Source organism: Mastigoproctus giganteus, chromosome 4 (assembly GCF_048544385.1).
Source record: "Mastigoproctus giganteus isolate SK-2022 chromosome 4, ASM4854438v1, whole genome shotgun sequence".
Taxonomy (NCBI): domain Eukaryota; kingdom Metazoa; phylum Arthropoda; class Arachnida; order Uropygi; family Thelyphonidae; genus Mastigoproctus; species Mastigoproctus giganteus.
In genome coordinates, this window is record NC_143578.1 from 202,186,149 (window position 1) to 202,203,784 (window position 17,636).

Genomic DNA, 17,636 nt, shown 5'->3' on the forward strand with positions numbered 1-17,636 from the left:
CATAGTATGCGTTCCTTGAGTGGACTGGGTTCAAACCTGTGACTACTAAATACAATAAATATTTGTATTGACAATTAATTGTAAACTCTACTGACTTGGTTGTCGTGCCCGGAGTATAAACAGAAGTTTTTTTGATAAAGGCCTGACGTAGCCCAGTGGTCAGTAGCGCGAGTGCATAGCATGCGTTCCTTGAGTGGACCAGGGTTCAAGCCCGTGACTACTAAATACAATAAATATTTGTATTGACGATTTATTGTAAACTCTACTGACTTGGTTGTCATGCCAGAGTATAAACAGAAAATTTATTTTATCAATTTTGCTCCTTGTTTTTTGTGCAGTAATTACAATACTATGTCTAATAAAAATCATGCAAAGAATAATAATGGAAATAATATGCAATTGCATTGTTTCAATATTCATGTTGTTAAATAAATAAACAATAAACAGACACCTTTTGTCACAAAAATCAATACTTGCAGAAACTGCTTTTCCACATGGTTGTATTGACACTTAAGTTTGTGTTTTGAAATTAACAAACGGTCGAAAAATTTGGCGAAAAACGAAAACATAATGCATTCCGTGTTCTTTCGACTACTAAGTAGACATTAGCAAACAAACCTTTGCAGATTTTAGTTTTTACTTTCAAGTCTTTCATTAAAAAAAAAAAAAAAAAACTATCAAGGGTTGACTGTTTCATTGCATCTCTTTGTTTCTTTTTAACAATTTAATTAAGGCATTTTAACTGTAAAATTGAAAGAAAATTTACCTTTTCTGGTTCAGGAAATTTAAGTTCAGTTTGCAAACTGCACTGTAGATTCATTCACTGCAAGGTGTCTAGCCACTTGAGTTTGCTAGACTCCAGACTTGATTCAGTTTTTGCTTCTGTAGTAAACTCCCATTTTTTTGAAGTTTCAGAAATTTCTTTAAATTTATATTTTAAAAATAACAACTTACAATTTGAGAAACAAGAAAAATTAACATTTGGTCAATTTTTCAAAAAACATGAAGCAACAAAAGGATTGTGCCTTGTATGCAAATGACTTCTGTGATTTTACATGCATTCAGTAAACTTAAAAAAAAATAATGTTCAAACATTTTGCAGTACAGTTACAAGTCATTTATTATTGTTATTACAGAAATCAAAGGATAATGTGTATTGAGGATTCACATTAAACTAAAAATATTGCCATGTGTTCACAGGGAATCCAAAATGTTGACCTTCGGTGACTAAAAACATGTTTCAGCTAACGGAAAAGTGGGAGTCTGCATGAGTAACATAGTAGTATTGTCACCGTCCTCCCCACACTGGGTGGAAAAGGCCCGGGTTAAAATCCTGTCAATTACTGCTTATGAATCACTTTTTAACGAGTTTCGGCTGTATTTTTGCATTAAGGTTGTTAATTTTTTTTAGAATCTGCACTTTTCTCTGTAGGTAATGAATTTTTTTTGTTTTTTTGGAGAGTGTAATTTACTTTGCAGTATTTAAAATTTAAACAGTCCATGAAAATTATAAAAAGGAGTGGTGATAAAGTGTCTAACTACATGTTTAACATTAACCACTTTTCCATTGCTTCCTGCAATCCTCACTACAGATTTGCTGTTTTCTTTCAAACTTTATCCCGTAAGTTTATCCTTCATGTTATATTTTTCTAAAATTTGAAAGCACAGGTTTCTAAGTACCTTGTCATATTCTTCTTCAAGATCAGTAAATCCTAAATACAGGTTCTTGTTATGCTCCCATGACTTTTCTCTAATTTGTCATAGTGTGTATCTCTGATCTTGGTATCCATCATTTGGCCTAAAACCTGTCTGTTCTTCCCCAGAATATTGGGGAAGGACTCATCAATATTCAGGACTCATCATTAAAAATGAAACATGTCCTTTGGATAATGAAGTTTGGATAATGTGATAAAACTACACCCTGTGATGACACTTGTCTTCCCTCCAACTTTCAGCATTTCGTGTCTGATTTCATCTACTCCTAATGCCTTCCACTCTTTTATTTTTATTATTATTTTTTTATGAGAACCCCAAACACAAGAGGTTTTAGAACCTATAGTACTTAGTACTGTGCATTTCAACCTTTTTTTTTTTTTTTTTTTTTTTCATTTATGTTTTCGGCTCTTTCATTTAGGAAACTCGTATTTACTTCATACTTCAAAATTTCCCCTTTTTGCTCTTTATTATGTTTTCTTACTTTAGTTACGGTTTTTCCCTCTGTTATAAGACAACAACCAGGATTTCTTAATTTATTTTATTTTATTTTATTTTTTTGTTCACCATTCTGAATAAACATTTCACATGTTTATTCAGAATTTTCCCTCTTTGCAAATCGTCTCCCCACATACCTCTTTTTTTTCCAACTTCCATAAAGTCCTTTTAAATTTTTTATTTTATTCTTCACCTAAAATTTTGTCAGCATGAGGAATGCTATTTAACTTTTGAAAAGAGTATTTTTATATTGTTGGCAGATCATTAAATTGGAAAAAAACAAAAATATTTTCATTTTTCTTCATTTAAAAATTTATTTTTTTATGCTTCTTAGTTTGGGTGCCAATTATTTTTAATATGCTCAATAGTTAAATTTTATTAGTAATCAAGATGTGGCCTAACCATTGCCTTATACAGTGGGATAATCACTTCCTTATTCCTACTAGAAAAATTCCTGTACATCATTGACAAAACCCCATTAGCTGTCCTCGCTACTTGTGTGCACTGCTCAGAGAGCTCATTATCTGACTGCACAACTGCCCCCATGCCTTTTCCAGTTTTCTGAGTATAGTACTGCACAGTTGGTACATTAATTTGGAATTACTGTTACCCATATTCATTACTTTGAATTCTTCAATATTAAACTTCAACTGCCATTTCTCAGCCCATCTGGCTGAGAAATTGCATTTGAAGAGTTAATGGCAGTAAATCACTGATTACTTTCACTAAACCACCCCAGAAAACTTAGACATTAATCTTGATATATCTTCTTCAATATCATTAATAAATACAGAAAATAACAATGATCCCAGCACTGAACCCTGGGGAACTCCGCCAATAACATTATTTCATGAAGAGCAGTGTCCATTAATGGCAACTCTGTCTTTACCCACTCAACCATCCTTTTATCCAGAGCAGTAACTTGCCCTTAATGCCACTACTCTAATTTGTACAGCAGTCTTTTATGTGCAACAATATAAAAGTTTTCCTGAAATCCAAGTATATGATAACAAAATTATATTTGGCATCCATTTCCTTTGTTACTGCTTCATAGTATCCAATCAGATTTGTTAGACAAGTGAACCCCTTTCACAAATCCATTCGTTTACTGAAATATAGTTGCATTCCTATGTAGATGTTCCTGTATTACTTCTTTAATCAGTGACTCAGAATAATCACCTGACATGGCATAAATTCAAATTGAGGAAAGATGTGCGGAAGTTTGCCTTTAACCAGCAGGTAGTTGATTGGTGGAACACACTTCCATCTTTTGTTGTGGAAGTTGATAGCCTAAATAAATTTAAGCCTGAGCTGGACAGGTATTTGGAGCGAACGGATGGGTGAAATGGGAGCAGTTTTTTTTTTTTTTTTTTGGCTAATGCTGCATAAGCTTGCTTTCTTGCATCATATGCCTTTACTAATGCTAATGACTCCATTATTTTCTCTGGAACAGAAGTCAAGCTAACAGGTCTATAATTACTCATGTCACCCTTTGATCCCCTTTGTGAATAAGACATACTTTTGTAAATCTCCAATCCATAGGGACCTCCCCTGAATATGAGGATGCTGTTATAGTTACAACTAAAAGTTTTATGACCTTTTTTATTTTTTCCTGAATATAGTTGGTACTGCTTATTGTGATCACATTTGGTTTATCGATGCACATTCGATGCTCGCATGCCCATTGTAGGTGCTGTCACTGGTGAACATGGTTAACATGGGCACTCGGAGTGGCCTGCGACTACACAGCCCCATTTCAGCAGGGTACAATGTACTGTATGTTGTGACACATTACTCCCATCACTAGCATTCCAATTACCGGCGAGTTGCACCACAGTCTTCCTTCTGTTGCCTTCTTCCGTCCCTTGGTGGACGTCTGAGCTCTCGAACCTGAGAAAAGCTTTTAGCTCTGCAAGGCGAAAATTTCAAAGGGCTAAGCGTTCACACAGACCCCAGGCGGAAATACAGACTTTTTACGAACAGTATAAAACATCAAGGAGAACTTATTTCAATACTATATATAAATGTAAGAGAAAAGCTTGGGATGATCTAATTTCAAAAAACTTAAATTCTGACCCTTGAGGTTTTGTGTTCAAACTGGTTACTGAGAAGATTCACCCTGGTCTGATCCATTCTTCAATCCTAAAACCAGATCTCACAGAAACTCTTTCTTGGAAGGAATCCATCACTCTCATTTTACAAGAAATAATAAAGGATGATATCACCGTTCCTGAGAGTCCTTTGCAGACTTCCTTAAGACTGAATCATCTTTGTTACTCTGCTTCAAGTGTTGAGGAACCTTTTTCCATTTTTGAAATCGACAACTCCATCAGTTCACTTAATTCGGGCAAATGTCCCGGTCTGGACTTGATGGAGGTGTCCATACTGAAGCGAATCTAGAAGCTTTGCCCGACTTGCATTAGTGACTTATTGAATTCTTGTTTGGCTGGTGGTTGTTTTCCTGATTCTTGGAAGGTAGCAAATTTGAAAATATTATTAAAACATCAAGACAAACCGGCAAATTTGGTTACTTCATATAGGCCTATTGCTTTACTTCCTGCTTTAAGCAAAGTACAAGAAAAATTAATCTCACTTCGTTTTCAGATTTATTATAACAATCATTCTCTTTCGGCACGTAATCAATTTGGCTTTCGGAAAGGGTACTCAACGGTGGATGCCATTAATGCCACCCTTGATTTGACAGCTGCCTCTAATAGCAAATATGTCCTTGGTCTCTTTGTAGACTTCAAGGGGGCCTTTGACACCTTATGGTGGCAAAGTGTCCTCGCGAGGTTTCGGGAGGCCGAGGTTTCCATTCCTTTATACAGGTTAATATCAAGTTATTTCTCAAACCGTAACATTGTTGTCTCCTCTGGCTTTGAAGTTGTAAAGAGACAGGTTACTCGTGGCTGCCCCCAGGGCTCTGTTCTGGGACCAATTTGTTGGTCTGTTGTTCTGGATGGGTGGCTCACTCAAAATCTACCATATACACATAAAGTTGCTTACGCCGATGATTTGGTCGTTCTCATCCTTGGTAATTCCAGGTTGGAATTGGAGGAACGTGCCAATGAGGCACTCCTTGATCTTGATTGCTGGTGCCAACTGCATAAGCTCAAGGTCTGTCTCAAAGACAAAGCAGATGCTGTTGAAGGGGCGGCTAGCTGTTAACAGACCACCAACCGTAAAACTTAATGATAATTCTATTGGCCTTGTAACTTCTTTCAAATATTTAGGAGTCATGCTGGATAATAAGCTCAATTTCGTCCAGCATGCGAAATACTTGCTAAAGAAAATTAAAATCCTCACTGGCAAAATACTTCATATAGCAAGATGTACTTCTGGTTTAAAATCCAGTGTGCTTCGAACATATTACAGATGCATCTTTATCCCGATTATTGTCTATGCTGCTGGTGCTTGGGGCCGTAAATGTACTACAACTATGGTTGCAAAGTATCTTATACAAGCGCAACGTTTTTTCCTTTTAGCAACATCACGTGCTTGCAGAACCATTTCAACCCCAGCCCTGTTAGTTTTAACTGGGAAATTACCAATTCAATATGAGGTTATTCAAAATTTTCTTATGTTCCATAAAAGTCGAGGTATTCTTGTCCAATTGAACCAGTATTCTAACAATTTGGATCTTACCTTTAAGGAGGAATGTAAAAGGTTGACAGCACTCTTTAAAGATTCCTGGCAACAGGATTGGAATCTTAATACAAAAGGAAGAGTAACTTATAGCTTTAAACCTACAGTAGAAATTTTTACTAGGGATAACTTTCCCTGGTTTACGCCAGGTCTATATCTCACCTTTCTTCTTTCTGGGCACGGTAGCATTAATTTTAAGCTTTTTCATTTCGGTCTTGCTAACTCTCCAAACTGTTTGTGTGGTGAATTGGAAACAATTCCACACATAATATTAGACTGTCCTTTATATGTTGATTTACGGCTTCCTTTTCAATTAATAACAAACGTGTTTGATGTTTCTGAGTTTCCTCTTTGGAATTGTTTGGGGCTTTTTCAACTTTTGCGGATAAGGTTTTCAAACGTCGGAAAATCTTAATGTCAGATAGTTCTTAGCTAACATCGACACCATTAGGAATCTAACTCTTGTGTTTTAGGTATAATAATGCACAGTTTTTGTTTTGCCCTGGTTGGGGTGGAGTCTTTCTTCTTGTACTTCTGTTGTAAATGAGATGTCTTAGCTCGTAGTTAAATGTAAATATGTAACCAAGTTTTAACTCTTCTAGAACTTTTGTATTATATTGTAACTTACAGTTATTACCTGGTTTTGTTTTTGGGCTTCTGAGTCTGTTCTGTGTTTGTTTTCTAGTTTTGTATATATGTATATCTCTTCTCAGAAATTGAGATTTTGTAAATTTCAGCCCCATTCGGGCTGGTGGCTGATTCATTAAGTTAATGGTAAATGTAATTATTTACTTAAGTGTTGTTACAATAGTTGCTGAATTTTGTCGTAATAAGTTAATTGGTGTTATTGAATCAAATTTAACTTAACTGTAGTTGAATATACTTACTTATTTTTGCTTTCAATTGGAAGATTTTATATAACAAAATATAAATAATATTTTGTAATAGTAAGAGTTTTAAAGCAATATTTGTTGAAATGTTTTTAATTAGTTGCCACTAGTGTTGAGGAAATTCTTTTTTCCTCTTCTGTTTCCTTTTCTAACCTATTTCTTCCGTTTCTTTCTTCTAACTATTTTCCTACTAAGTCCTTCCCATTTATTCTTGATGTTTTGCATCAGTATGAAGTATAGTAGTTCCTGGCTGCCTCCACGTGGCTAGGGACGGGAGTCTGGGGGTAGAAGGAAATTGCTTCTGCCCCCAGACTGCGAAATGCCAGGAGCCGGCACACAACATACAACAGAACACACACTTACACACAGTAACGGGTTCAAACATTTTATTAGTTGTTCTTTCCTTGAAAAGTTTTTTTTTTTTTTTTTTTTTCCTGCCGGCTCAGCGATATGCTTTTAGAGTACACTGCGGTGTATAGGGGAAACCCTGGATCCCGCCTAACAAACACAAATACTTGAATACTTGTTGCCACGTACCATCCGGGAGAACCTTCGCTCACCTCGAGCATTGATGGGCCGTGGTCATTCAGCCCCTCACCAGCGGTTCATGTGGTTTCCCTCCTCGGACCACTTTCGGTAAGTACTAACAACGGCTGACTGTGAGCACCTCACCAGCTGCCGTTTCGGATATGCTCTGACCCAGTCGTCTGCCCATTACAATTTAGCATTTGTCAAACTCGCTTAAGTCCTCTGCCTTTCCCATCTGAAGAACAAGAGTAATACTGATTAATGGAGCTCAGTATTCCATGTTCCGACCCGCGCACGCGCCATAGTTCACCTGCAGTTGCTTCGATTTGCATGATGACTCGCTGGTCATAATGTTTTGGCTCGTCGGTGTATGTACAGTAGTTTTAAAACTTTATAATAGTGTGGGATTACATTGCTTCTTTCCCCAAATGTATAGCCCAATAGCAAAAGCATCCTTTTATCGCTTTTGTTTACAAGCACTCTTGGTTTTCCTGAAGACTGCGTGTGGCACTGATTAGAAATTAAAAGGTATCACTTTTGCATGACAAGGGATGAGGTTGTACACTATTATTTGGCATGGTCAAGGTAGTAAATTATCAACAAATTTTCTAACTTATGCACAGTTTTAGGTGTTCTGGAAGACATTTCTCTTAATGGAAATGAAAAACAATAATAATAAATAGCAGTATGATCATATAAAGCGACAGAATTTACATACATTACATAAATGGTTTTGGATTTTCATTTTTGATTATAATAAGCGGCTCATAACAGTAACTAGCGATAACATTAACTGGCATTCGCTGTATGCCAGTTAATGTTATCGCTAGTTACTGGCATTCGCTGTATAATTGGATAGCCTCCATCAATCCAAGATGCCTTTTTTATGTTTAGATTCTTATCTTTCAAAATTCTCATTCTTTTTTGGGTAGTACTGCCAGTAACATCATGAATGAACTATACTCTTGTTCGGTTATTAATAAACTACTTCTGACATGACTGAACTTTTCCATCTTAATGGCAACCTTAACATTTCCAAGCTTCCAACTGTTAATCTTTTTGGGCATCTCTCCCCCCCCCCCAACCATGGTTGGCTCACATAAATTTTTGGGTAGTATTCTAGATCATAAATTAAGCTTTCAGAAATGTGCTTTACACCTTTATGATAAAATAGTAACATATACTTTTATGCTTGTCTATCTGTTGCCCCTCAGTCTTGGAGTATTAACCACCATACCCTTCATCTGTTGTACAAAATGGTGTTTGTTTCAATTTATTCCTAAGGCACTGGTGTGTGGTTTTGGTATACTAAGAAGCTTGCTATCCAAGAGAAACTCTCTTACATCCAAAGATGTAAGAGAGTTTCTTTGGGTAGCAAGAGAATTTTGGATAGTATGCCCTTAATGATGAGTCATTCCTGTCACACTGTCTCAACAGTTGTGTTACAGGTTTTAAATGTTGCCTGCCTTTGGACCTCCAAATTGCTTATCAAGGTTTTTGCTATTATCTTAGACCTGCCATTTCTGTTGAATTTTTAGACATAACTCATAATATTCACTGTGATTGTAAAACTGAAAAGACTCATTGTCGGAACCACCTAATCCAATTCTGGCAAGATTGGTGATCTTCTTCAAAAGGTATGGTCACAAGAAATTTTATTCTATCTTTGTCTTCTGCTTTACAAAATCTATTCTAAAATGATTCTGGACAATTCATACCACTCTGAAGTTTCCATATCCTTTTTGTTCTAACTGGCCATTGTTCCCTTCCTGATAAACTTGCTAAGTTTAATCTGACAGATTCTTCCCTCTGTAGCTGTGGCAGCCTAGAAGACTGTCAGCATGTTCTTCTCACTTATCCATATTCGCTTATCAACTTCAACAACAAGCGATGGAAGTCTATTCCACAAACCAACTGCCCGCTGGCTAAAGGCAAATTTCCGCACATCTATCCGACATCCGTCCTTCCTCAATTTGAATTTATGCCCTCTCAGGTGATTATTCTGAGCAAGAGGAAGAATCCCATCGGCATTGAGCATGCTCAAGCCATTCAAAGCCTTATACACCTCTATCAGATCACCTCGCCGATGCCTAGTCTCCAGGCTCTGTAATTTGCAAAACTTAAGCCTTTCTTCGTAAGAGCAACCCTTTGTTCCATTCACTAATCTTGTTGCCCTTCTCTGTACTCGTTCCAGCAGCTCTACATCCTTCTTGAAATGAGGCCTCCAGACCTGTATACAGTATTCAAGGTGTGGCCTGACCAATGCCTTATACAAGGGAATAATCACATCCCTGTCCCTGCTAGAAAAATTCCTGTATATCATTGACAAGACACCATGAGCTACTCTTGCAGCTCGTCTGCACTGCTCAGAGAACTTCATATCTGCCTACACAATTACCCCCAGGTCCTTTTCATTCTCTACCACCGTCAGCGTAGTACCACAGAGTTGATACGTTGATCTGGGGTTACTGTTTCCCATATGTAGTACTTTACATTTGTCAATGTTAAACTTCATTTGCCACCTCTCAGCCCATCTGCTCAACCTTTCCAGATCCTGTTGCAGCAGCATAGTATCAGTAGTGTCCTTAACAACCCTGCCAATCTTTGTATCGTCTGCAAACTTGGACATTAAGCCTGATACACCATCAGGCTTAATACACCATTATATAGCATGTTGTGTTAAATTTCAGATATTGAATGATTAGATTACTCACTAGCCTAAAGAGAAAAGCTCTCATTCACTTTGGTTTTCCTACTACCCCAACATATTTTATCACTTATTAGAGAGAGAGAGACAGACGATCACCTCTTTTGTGCTATCACTAGTGACCATCTATTAATAGCAGTTTCTGCAAGGTACATAAAGTGACTGGCGAATCTAATTTTAAAATAATCACAATTAAATGATTAGTCATGTAAAAGTAGTGGAGCAAACCTGGAAAAGAACTGTGTTTTAGAGCATGGTGCCAAACGTCTTCATCAGCAGTGCCCTTCAGCTTTGGAAAAGAGTGATAGAAATTAGGTAATAATAATTAGCAGTTACTTACTAAGTGCAAAATATGTACATTTTAATACTGATTTGAAAGTTATAAATTTCCTGTTTGGAGAATTGAGTGCAACAGTTCCAGGCTGTAAGGATTAAAGATGTTTAAATATAAATTTGAAGGTCTTTTGGACCAAGGTCCAAAAGACCTTTAGTTTTACATGAAAATAAAAGCAATATTTTCTCAGTAAATGTCTTGCTTTCACAGAGAAACAAATTAATCTCTAAGAGCTGTCTAAAATAACCGTGGACTGCCCTAAGTAGATTTTCAATTAGTATTAATCTGTATTAGAAACAACACATTATTCAAGAATTATATTATGAAAAATTAGTTGGAGAAATTATGTATGAAATTGTTTTTGCAGGAAAATTCTCGTCTTAAGCTGGAAATAGAAGATAAGAATGCTAAAATTCAGAATCTGAATGAAAAGATATGTGATCTCCTGCAGCGAAACCAAAGGTTAATTGTACCATTCCACTTAATATGTTATTTGTACAGAATAATTTTTAATTCAATTTTCAAAAGGTGATATGAGCTAAGGTAAAGAAAGCCAACAATGAGAACCACTGGAAACGGCTAGCTTACCCGGAAAATTAGTTTCCTGATACGGCACTCTAGCACTGCTCGCTCAGTAAACAGATGGTAGGTGTTATCGGTGTGGAGCAGAAGTCGAGAACGATATATTGATTGACAGATAGGTGTGGCAAACGATGAAATGATTGGTGGTGGATGTGACAGACAACAAGCTACTGTGTAGTCATTGGTTGGCATTGTGATGTGTATTTATGAGTGAAGAACAGTGCATAATTAGTTTTGTAATGAACAGTAAAGAGGTAATAGTAGCAATGAATCTTTTAAAGATGGAAGAAATTTGTAAGGAAAATAAAACATTGCTTGATCTTTTGATGAAAACTAAATTAATAAGACCGAAATTGTACTGTTTTAAGTGTAATTATTATTTTAAATTAATTGAATCACAAACAGAGTCATGTGGAAAGTTCTGGTATTGTAAAAAAAATGTTCTGCACGATTTTCTTTATTAAAACACAGTTTTATGGAAAATACAAAACTTCCATTAAAAAAGATAATGTATATTATATACTCATGCCAGTAACTATGACAGCATTCCATCTGGAGATTTCAAAAGTAACAGCAATTAAGTTTTATAAGAAACTAAGAGATATTTGCAAATTGCAGTTGTTAAAAAAACCCATTAAGTTAGGTGGATCAGGGAAAACAGTAGAAGCAGATGAAACTGTATTGGTAAAACCAAAACATCACAGAGGATGAAATTTAACTGCTAAGAAGAAATGGGTGTTTAGAGTATTTGAAAGAGAATCAAAATTTGTCTTCATGAAATCATAAAAAATCAGAAAGCAAAAACTCTTTTACGCATTATTAGAAAACTAGTGAAGAAAAATACTATCATCATAACAGATGAATGGCGTGGATATAGATTTATTACAGCCTTAGAAAAAAAAAGAATTACAAACATTTCACAGTGAAACACAAGGAACATTTTATAGATCCACATACAGGAACACATACGAATAACATCGAAGCTCAGTGGAAGAAACTAAAAAGTGTGACTAAAAGACTAAATGGCAGCTGTAAAGATATGTTGACGGGTCACATGAATGAATATATGTGGCATCAAATTTATGGGAAAAATCATAAGGATACTTTTCAGAATATTATTACTCAAATTGCAAATAGCTGTTGAGGTCCACTATATGATTTGTATTCATGGATTTTTTTTTTTTTTTTCTGAGAAAGTTCCATTCATGTTTATGTTCTTCATTATGTTTTTTTCTCATTATTAAAAGCAGATATTTGGAGTTCATGAGTGTTTTTACTATATTATTGATTTAGGTTTGCGGGCCATGCTGAGCTATTTTAGTACCTGAGGCAAGGTACTAAAATGCACCCTACTGTTAATCATGGTAACATTGGCAATTATTTAATCTTTCTTTTGGCACCCCACTTTCAGCTTTTAATCTGAAGCAGGAGCCTCGTTCGCTTCACCCTTGGCATGGCCCTGTAGATTTGATTATGAAAAAAAAGGAAAGGGTTTCATTATTTTTCATTTTATTTCATAACCTGACCTTAAATGGTAGGTTAGGAAATAAAGAAAGAAAGATTCTTTATATATATATATATATATATATTTGAATAAATTTAAAATAGTTGGAAACGGAATCTTTCATAATAAAAATAAAATAAAGGAACAGCATACATCAGAGGCAGCAGAAAGCATTTTCCTTTACATGATGCTTTAAATATAACCATACAAATAAATTAGAATGATAGTTAAATTAAAAAATAAAATAATGCCGGTTCAGTCTGGGGATCGGGTGGCAGACTGATCTTTTGATCGATTCTCCTTTGAGGCGATTTGTCTAGCGATCGAAATGCAGCGATTCCCTGACCATTATTGGCCTTGTGGTCCTCTGTCAAGATGAAGCGTAATTGTCAGTCTATTTTTGGTTTTTTTTGTTTTGTTTTATTGTAGTGGTTTACATCTGTGCCGGTGATATTTCGCATAAATTTGGACTTGGTGCCCGTCAGAGGAGGCGCCGTTAAATTTCTATTTAATTGGCTTTCAAAATTCAGTGAATTATTATTCTTACATTTAGATTTTCTAAATTATTTTAGAGTTTCTGCTGCAATATTTTTACTCTTGTTACCACTCTCTTCCCTCCCTGTTTGGTTTCATTTAATTTAGGTTTAATTTAGACTAGTTTCGCTCTTGTCTTGCCATACTGCTGGCATTATTTTATTTTTTATTTTAACTCTCATTCTTATTTATTTGTATGGTTATATATATATATATATATATATATATATATATATATATATATATATTGTGAATAGCTGTCGAGGTGTTGATTGACGTTATGATAGGTGTATCCACGCGAGTGTCTTTAAAAATACAATAATAAAAAATTAATATTTTGTTAATAAACAGTTTATGCGCTAGTCCACTCATGATTCTAAAGAAAAAAGATCAGGTTAACCCCTCCACTTCGGGCGCAGTTCAAGCTCGCATGGAATTTAAGTGGAGGTAACATGACCATTATGGTAAGCGTTCATTAGAGCATGTGCAATTGGGGCAAGTTACCATTGAGGCAAGTGATAGTAAACCGATGTTATCGTCTGTTGTGTTCACACACCAATCATCACTTGTTTTCCATGCCTAGCTGTCAATCAATATATCGTTCTCGACTTCTGCTCCACACCGATAACACCTAACGTCTCTTAACCGAGCGAGCTGCACTAGAATGTGGTATCAGAAAACTAATTTTTCACGTAATTGATCTGACATTTCCCGTGGTTCTCATGTTGGCTTTCTTTACCTTCGCCGGAGAAATGTTATATTTGTGTCATTATTTTTACTGAATTGCAAAAAATTTAAGAGTGATGAATTGAAGACTTTTCCGTGGAAAAAAAAGTAATTTAATACAGAAGGTAGAAACTAAGTAAGAAAGTGTCTGTTTTGAAATACAATTTGGATTATATTTACACAATAAAACTTTCCTTATTTATAAAATAAAAACTTTAAGTGAGCATGTACAACACTGCGTATGATATCATATGTTTATTATCTCAAATTTAGTACAAGTTTAAATTAAAGTTAAAATAAGGTAAAATAAAATAGTGTAAATCGGATAAGTTAAAAGGTAAATCCAATGTTTCAAAAGCCTCTTGGTCTTTTTCCTTTTGGCTAAAAAAAAATAAAATTAAAGAAGAAAGAAAGAAAAACATAAAAACTACAATAATAATGTTAATTCTAATGGTATCCAAAATAGAGAATTCTAATGGTATCCAAAAAAAAGAATAACTTTACAACTAAGTGCTGAATGGAAAAGCCAGATAAGTGAGCCTTGCTATTAAATATACATTAAAAAATGCTTACTTGGAGTCACTGGGAGCAGGCTTGCAAAACATAATACCTGGCCAACCAACCTACATACAAAACAGAATTGAAATGTGTAGTCCTCAGCACAATGTCTGTTTATCCTTATTTGATCAGTTGTAGGCTCCATATCATGATAGACCTGCATTTGGTGGAAGTAGTCACATGAATCAGTACTAAGGCATTGGTGTGGGCGGGACCAATTTTTGGGCCCCTTTGTAGCCGGGTGGGCAGGAGCAGCAGTGGGGTTCGAGCCCGTGACCACCAAATATGGAGGATGTGGAAAGCTCAGGGAATGACCACCACATATCCCGGAGCAATATGGCCTTAGTTGCCAATGCTCCTAAAAACCAAATAACAAACAAACGACTAATTTTTGGTCTTGACGATATTGATGGCATCTAGTGGGGGGGTGAAACTTGACATTGGCTGTGGATGTCTTTAGTTTCTTCATAGTGGTTTTGGGTTGCCATCCTGGTGTACCTTCTAAGTTAGTGAAGACCATGTGGGTACCTGTTGGATAGGAGGGCCCCTCTGCTGCATGATGCTTCATTCAAATAGATTGGAGTTGCTATTGCTATTCTGGAAGGAGGGTCCTTCTAGTTGAAGAGCATTCCATCTGGTTCATGGCATCTCCAGAGGGTGGTTATTGCTCATGGTAGCTGGTCTTCTGTGCTGGTTGGAAAAGCTTTAGTAGCTAAACACTTTGCTTCTGACTTTTTGATCCAGGATTGAAAACACCATGGAATTGAGTTAATCTGGATTGGAAAAGGTGAGACATTTTTGGCCTTTCTTCTCACTATTACTGAATTGATCAGCTTCTGGTGAAGGTTGCTTGACAAAAATGCCCAGTTTTTCTTTTGTCAAATTGGATGAAAAAGTTCTAAAAGTAGGGTGGTTTTCCTTGAAGTTTATTCAAAATCCAATGCCACATATATGAGTAAGGAAGTAGTGAAATAAGTCAAACATTGCTGAATGGGACTGACTACCACACCAGAAACTAGCTTTGGATCTCACTTTAGTTTTGTATCTCATTTAGTCTCATTGAGTGTTGTGTTTTAGTATAAGTATTAGCCATACGGCACAAGGAAGCCTATGCTTTTTCTGTGTTAAATATATTTAAAATAATAAATAAATAATAAAATAAACTACTTATTTGACCCCCTTGTCATATAGTTGTCTATCCCGCTGACCTTTGAGTGAATTGAGCGAAGCTGTCAATCTCAATCACCCATGGATATTACTTATTCTAATAATTAATAACTCACTGACTAAAAGAAAACTTCTGCAATCTAATTTCCCTTATTCTAAGTCTTTCCTTATATGGACACCCTTCTGCTGATTTCACTAAGCAAATTGCCTGTCTTTGGACCTTTCAAGAAACCTTGATGCCCTTTTTTAGGTGTGGTCTCCATACTTGACCACAGTATTCCAACTGGTATCTTACAATTACTTTATACATTTATACAGTGGGATTATGACTTTTCTAGCTGTACAAGCAAATGTTTGATAAATCATTAGTAGAACACCATAGGCTTTCCTTGCTGTATGGCTACAATGCTTGGATAACTTCATCTACAACCATATCATAACTCCCAAAACCTTCTTATACTCTATTCAGTTCAACCCCACAAAATGCAAACGTATAAGTTATTTTGGGGTTGCTATTCCCAAAATGTAAGACATACATTTTGCTGCATTAAAACATAACTGCCACTTTTCTGACTCTTGAAATCTATGTGAGTTATCGTGAAGAAGCTGTGCTTGGCACTGATCATTAGCTACTCTACTGAATTTGTCATCATCTCTAAATTTTTACATCACATTCTGTATTTCTTTGTTGGTATCATTTGAGAGTACAGCTGTGGTTCCAATACCAATCCAAAGTTGCCAAAGTGTTGAAATAGGGTTTGCAGTGTCAAGGAAACTACTTCGAAGGAGATCCATCTGAATAGCCGATGAGCTTTGTCATTTCCCAAATATTAGTTTAAGAAAAAGTTCTCAAACTTTTTGATCACACTTCATATAAAAGAAAATAGAAATAACTGGGATAAAATAAAGTGGAAAATTCAATACAAATGAGTCAAAACAACAGGTGAAGGAATGATGTGGTGCTGTTTAACCCCTCAGTCCAGCAATCCACTCATCAGTTGTTCATCACATATCATGCATACTATCAACAACTTCTACAGTGTGAGAGAGATGTTTTGGATCATCTTCCAGGCTCTCCTTCCCTCCCTCATTTAAATTCTGTGTCCCACTTCCTAACCATGGAATAGGAAGGGGCATCGTCCCCCATTTTGTAACCATATCTGCATGAATTGTCTTTTTTTTAGTCCCTTTTTTACCAAATATTGGATGACTTCACAGTGACTGATTTTTTTCAATCTTTCCTCATTTACACAACTTTGTTGAGTTCAGGATCTCTAATGGGGAAAAAAAAAAAAACTTATTAAAACTGTAAAACTTGGGTTACTATTTGAAGTGTTGTACATTAAGCAGAAAATTTTAGCGCTATACCATTACCCTTTCGAATGCTTCTTTGTTTTTGTAATTATATGGTACCTTTTACTAAAAGAAATTTGAAGTGAAATTGCTATATGCTTTATCCTCGTCAATGCCACTCTTAATATTAGAGGATATTTATGTTTGTGCCCATGCATTTCTTCACTCATTTTTCATGGTTACAAGGTCTCCACTGATCAGGAACATATTTTTTTGCTTGTTGTCTTGGCGTAACAGACTACAGCTACTCAATTAAGCCTTTTTTGATGGGTTCAGAAGTTAACAAACCACTTTTTTCTTTTTTTTTTTTTTTTTTTTTTTTTCCATCTGTTTAGCTTTTCCTAAAGAGATTAGAACATTAGCAGTTGAATTTCCATTTATTTCTTTTTGGGTATTTCCATTTTCTTTTTTATATGGCCACAACTTCCATCAGCATTTTTTTTTTGTAATTCTGAAATTTCTTCTAGTCATTCTTCTGCACTTTCATATATAGGCAGACCCATTTCATGCAACCTACAACAGCTACTGGTTTATCTGTACCACAAATAAGGTGAAGGCTGAGTATGAGAAAGCACTGGCTAAGAGAGCAAAGAATGGGGACAAGGAATTTTTCACTTGTGTGAATACAGTCGAATCTCATTAATACAAAGTTCAAGGGACTTAAATTTTCATATTTTGTAATAACGAGGTTTGTAGTAACAAGGTCCCCCAAAAGTGTCAACATTTTACCGTTGTTTTTTTTTTCTTTTGCACATACTATATATCTATGTAAGAATAATAATAAATAATACTTATATCAAAAAATAAATAAAAAAATAAATTAATAAAATAATAAAAATAAAAAATGATAAAAACAAAAGCCTTGTCAAACAATACAGTAATAGGAATAAAACACCT

The 17,636-nt window shown here is 35.5% G+C and overlaps 1 protein-coding gene across 6 annotated transcripts in view; it reads left to right on the forward strand.

Annotated features, from left to right (window-relative positions):
- Positions 1-17,636, forward strand: part of LOC150087330 (FK506-binding protein 15-like) — a 373,115-nt gene that overhangs the window by 197,996 nt on the left and 157,483 nt on the right. For all 6 annotated transcript variants that reach the window (XM_090371133.1, XM_090371131.1, XM_090371135.1 and 3 more), the window contains one exon: positions 10,683-10,777. In XM_090371133.1, coding sequence (XP_090227259.1) covers positions 10,683-10,777 — 95 coding nt within the window. The remainder of the gene's footprint in view (positions 1-10,682; positions 10,778-17,636) is intronic.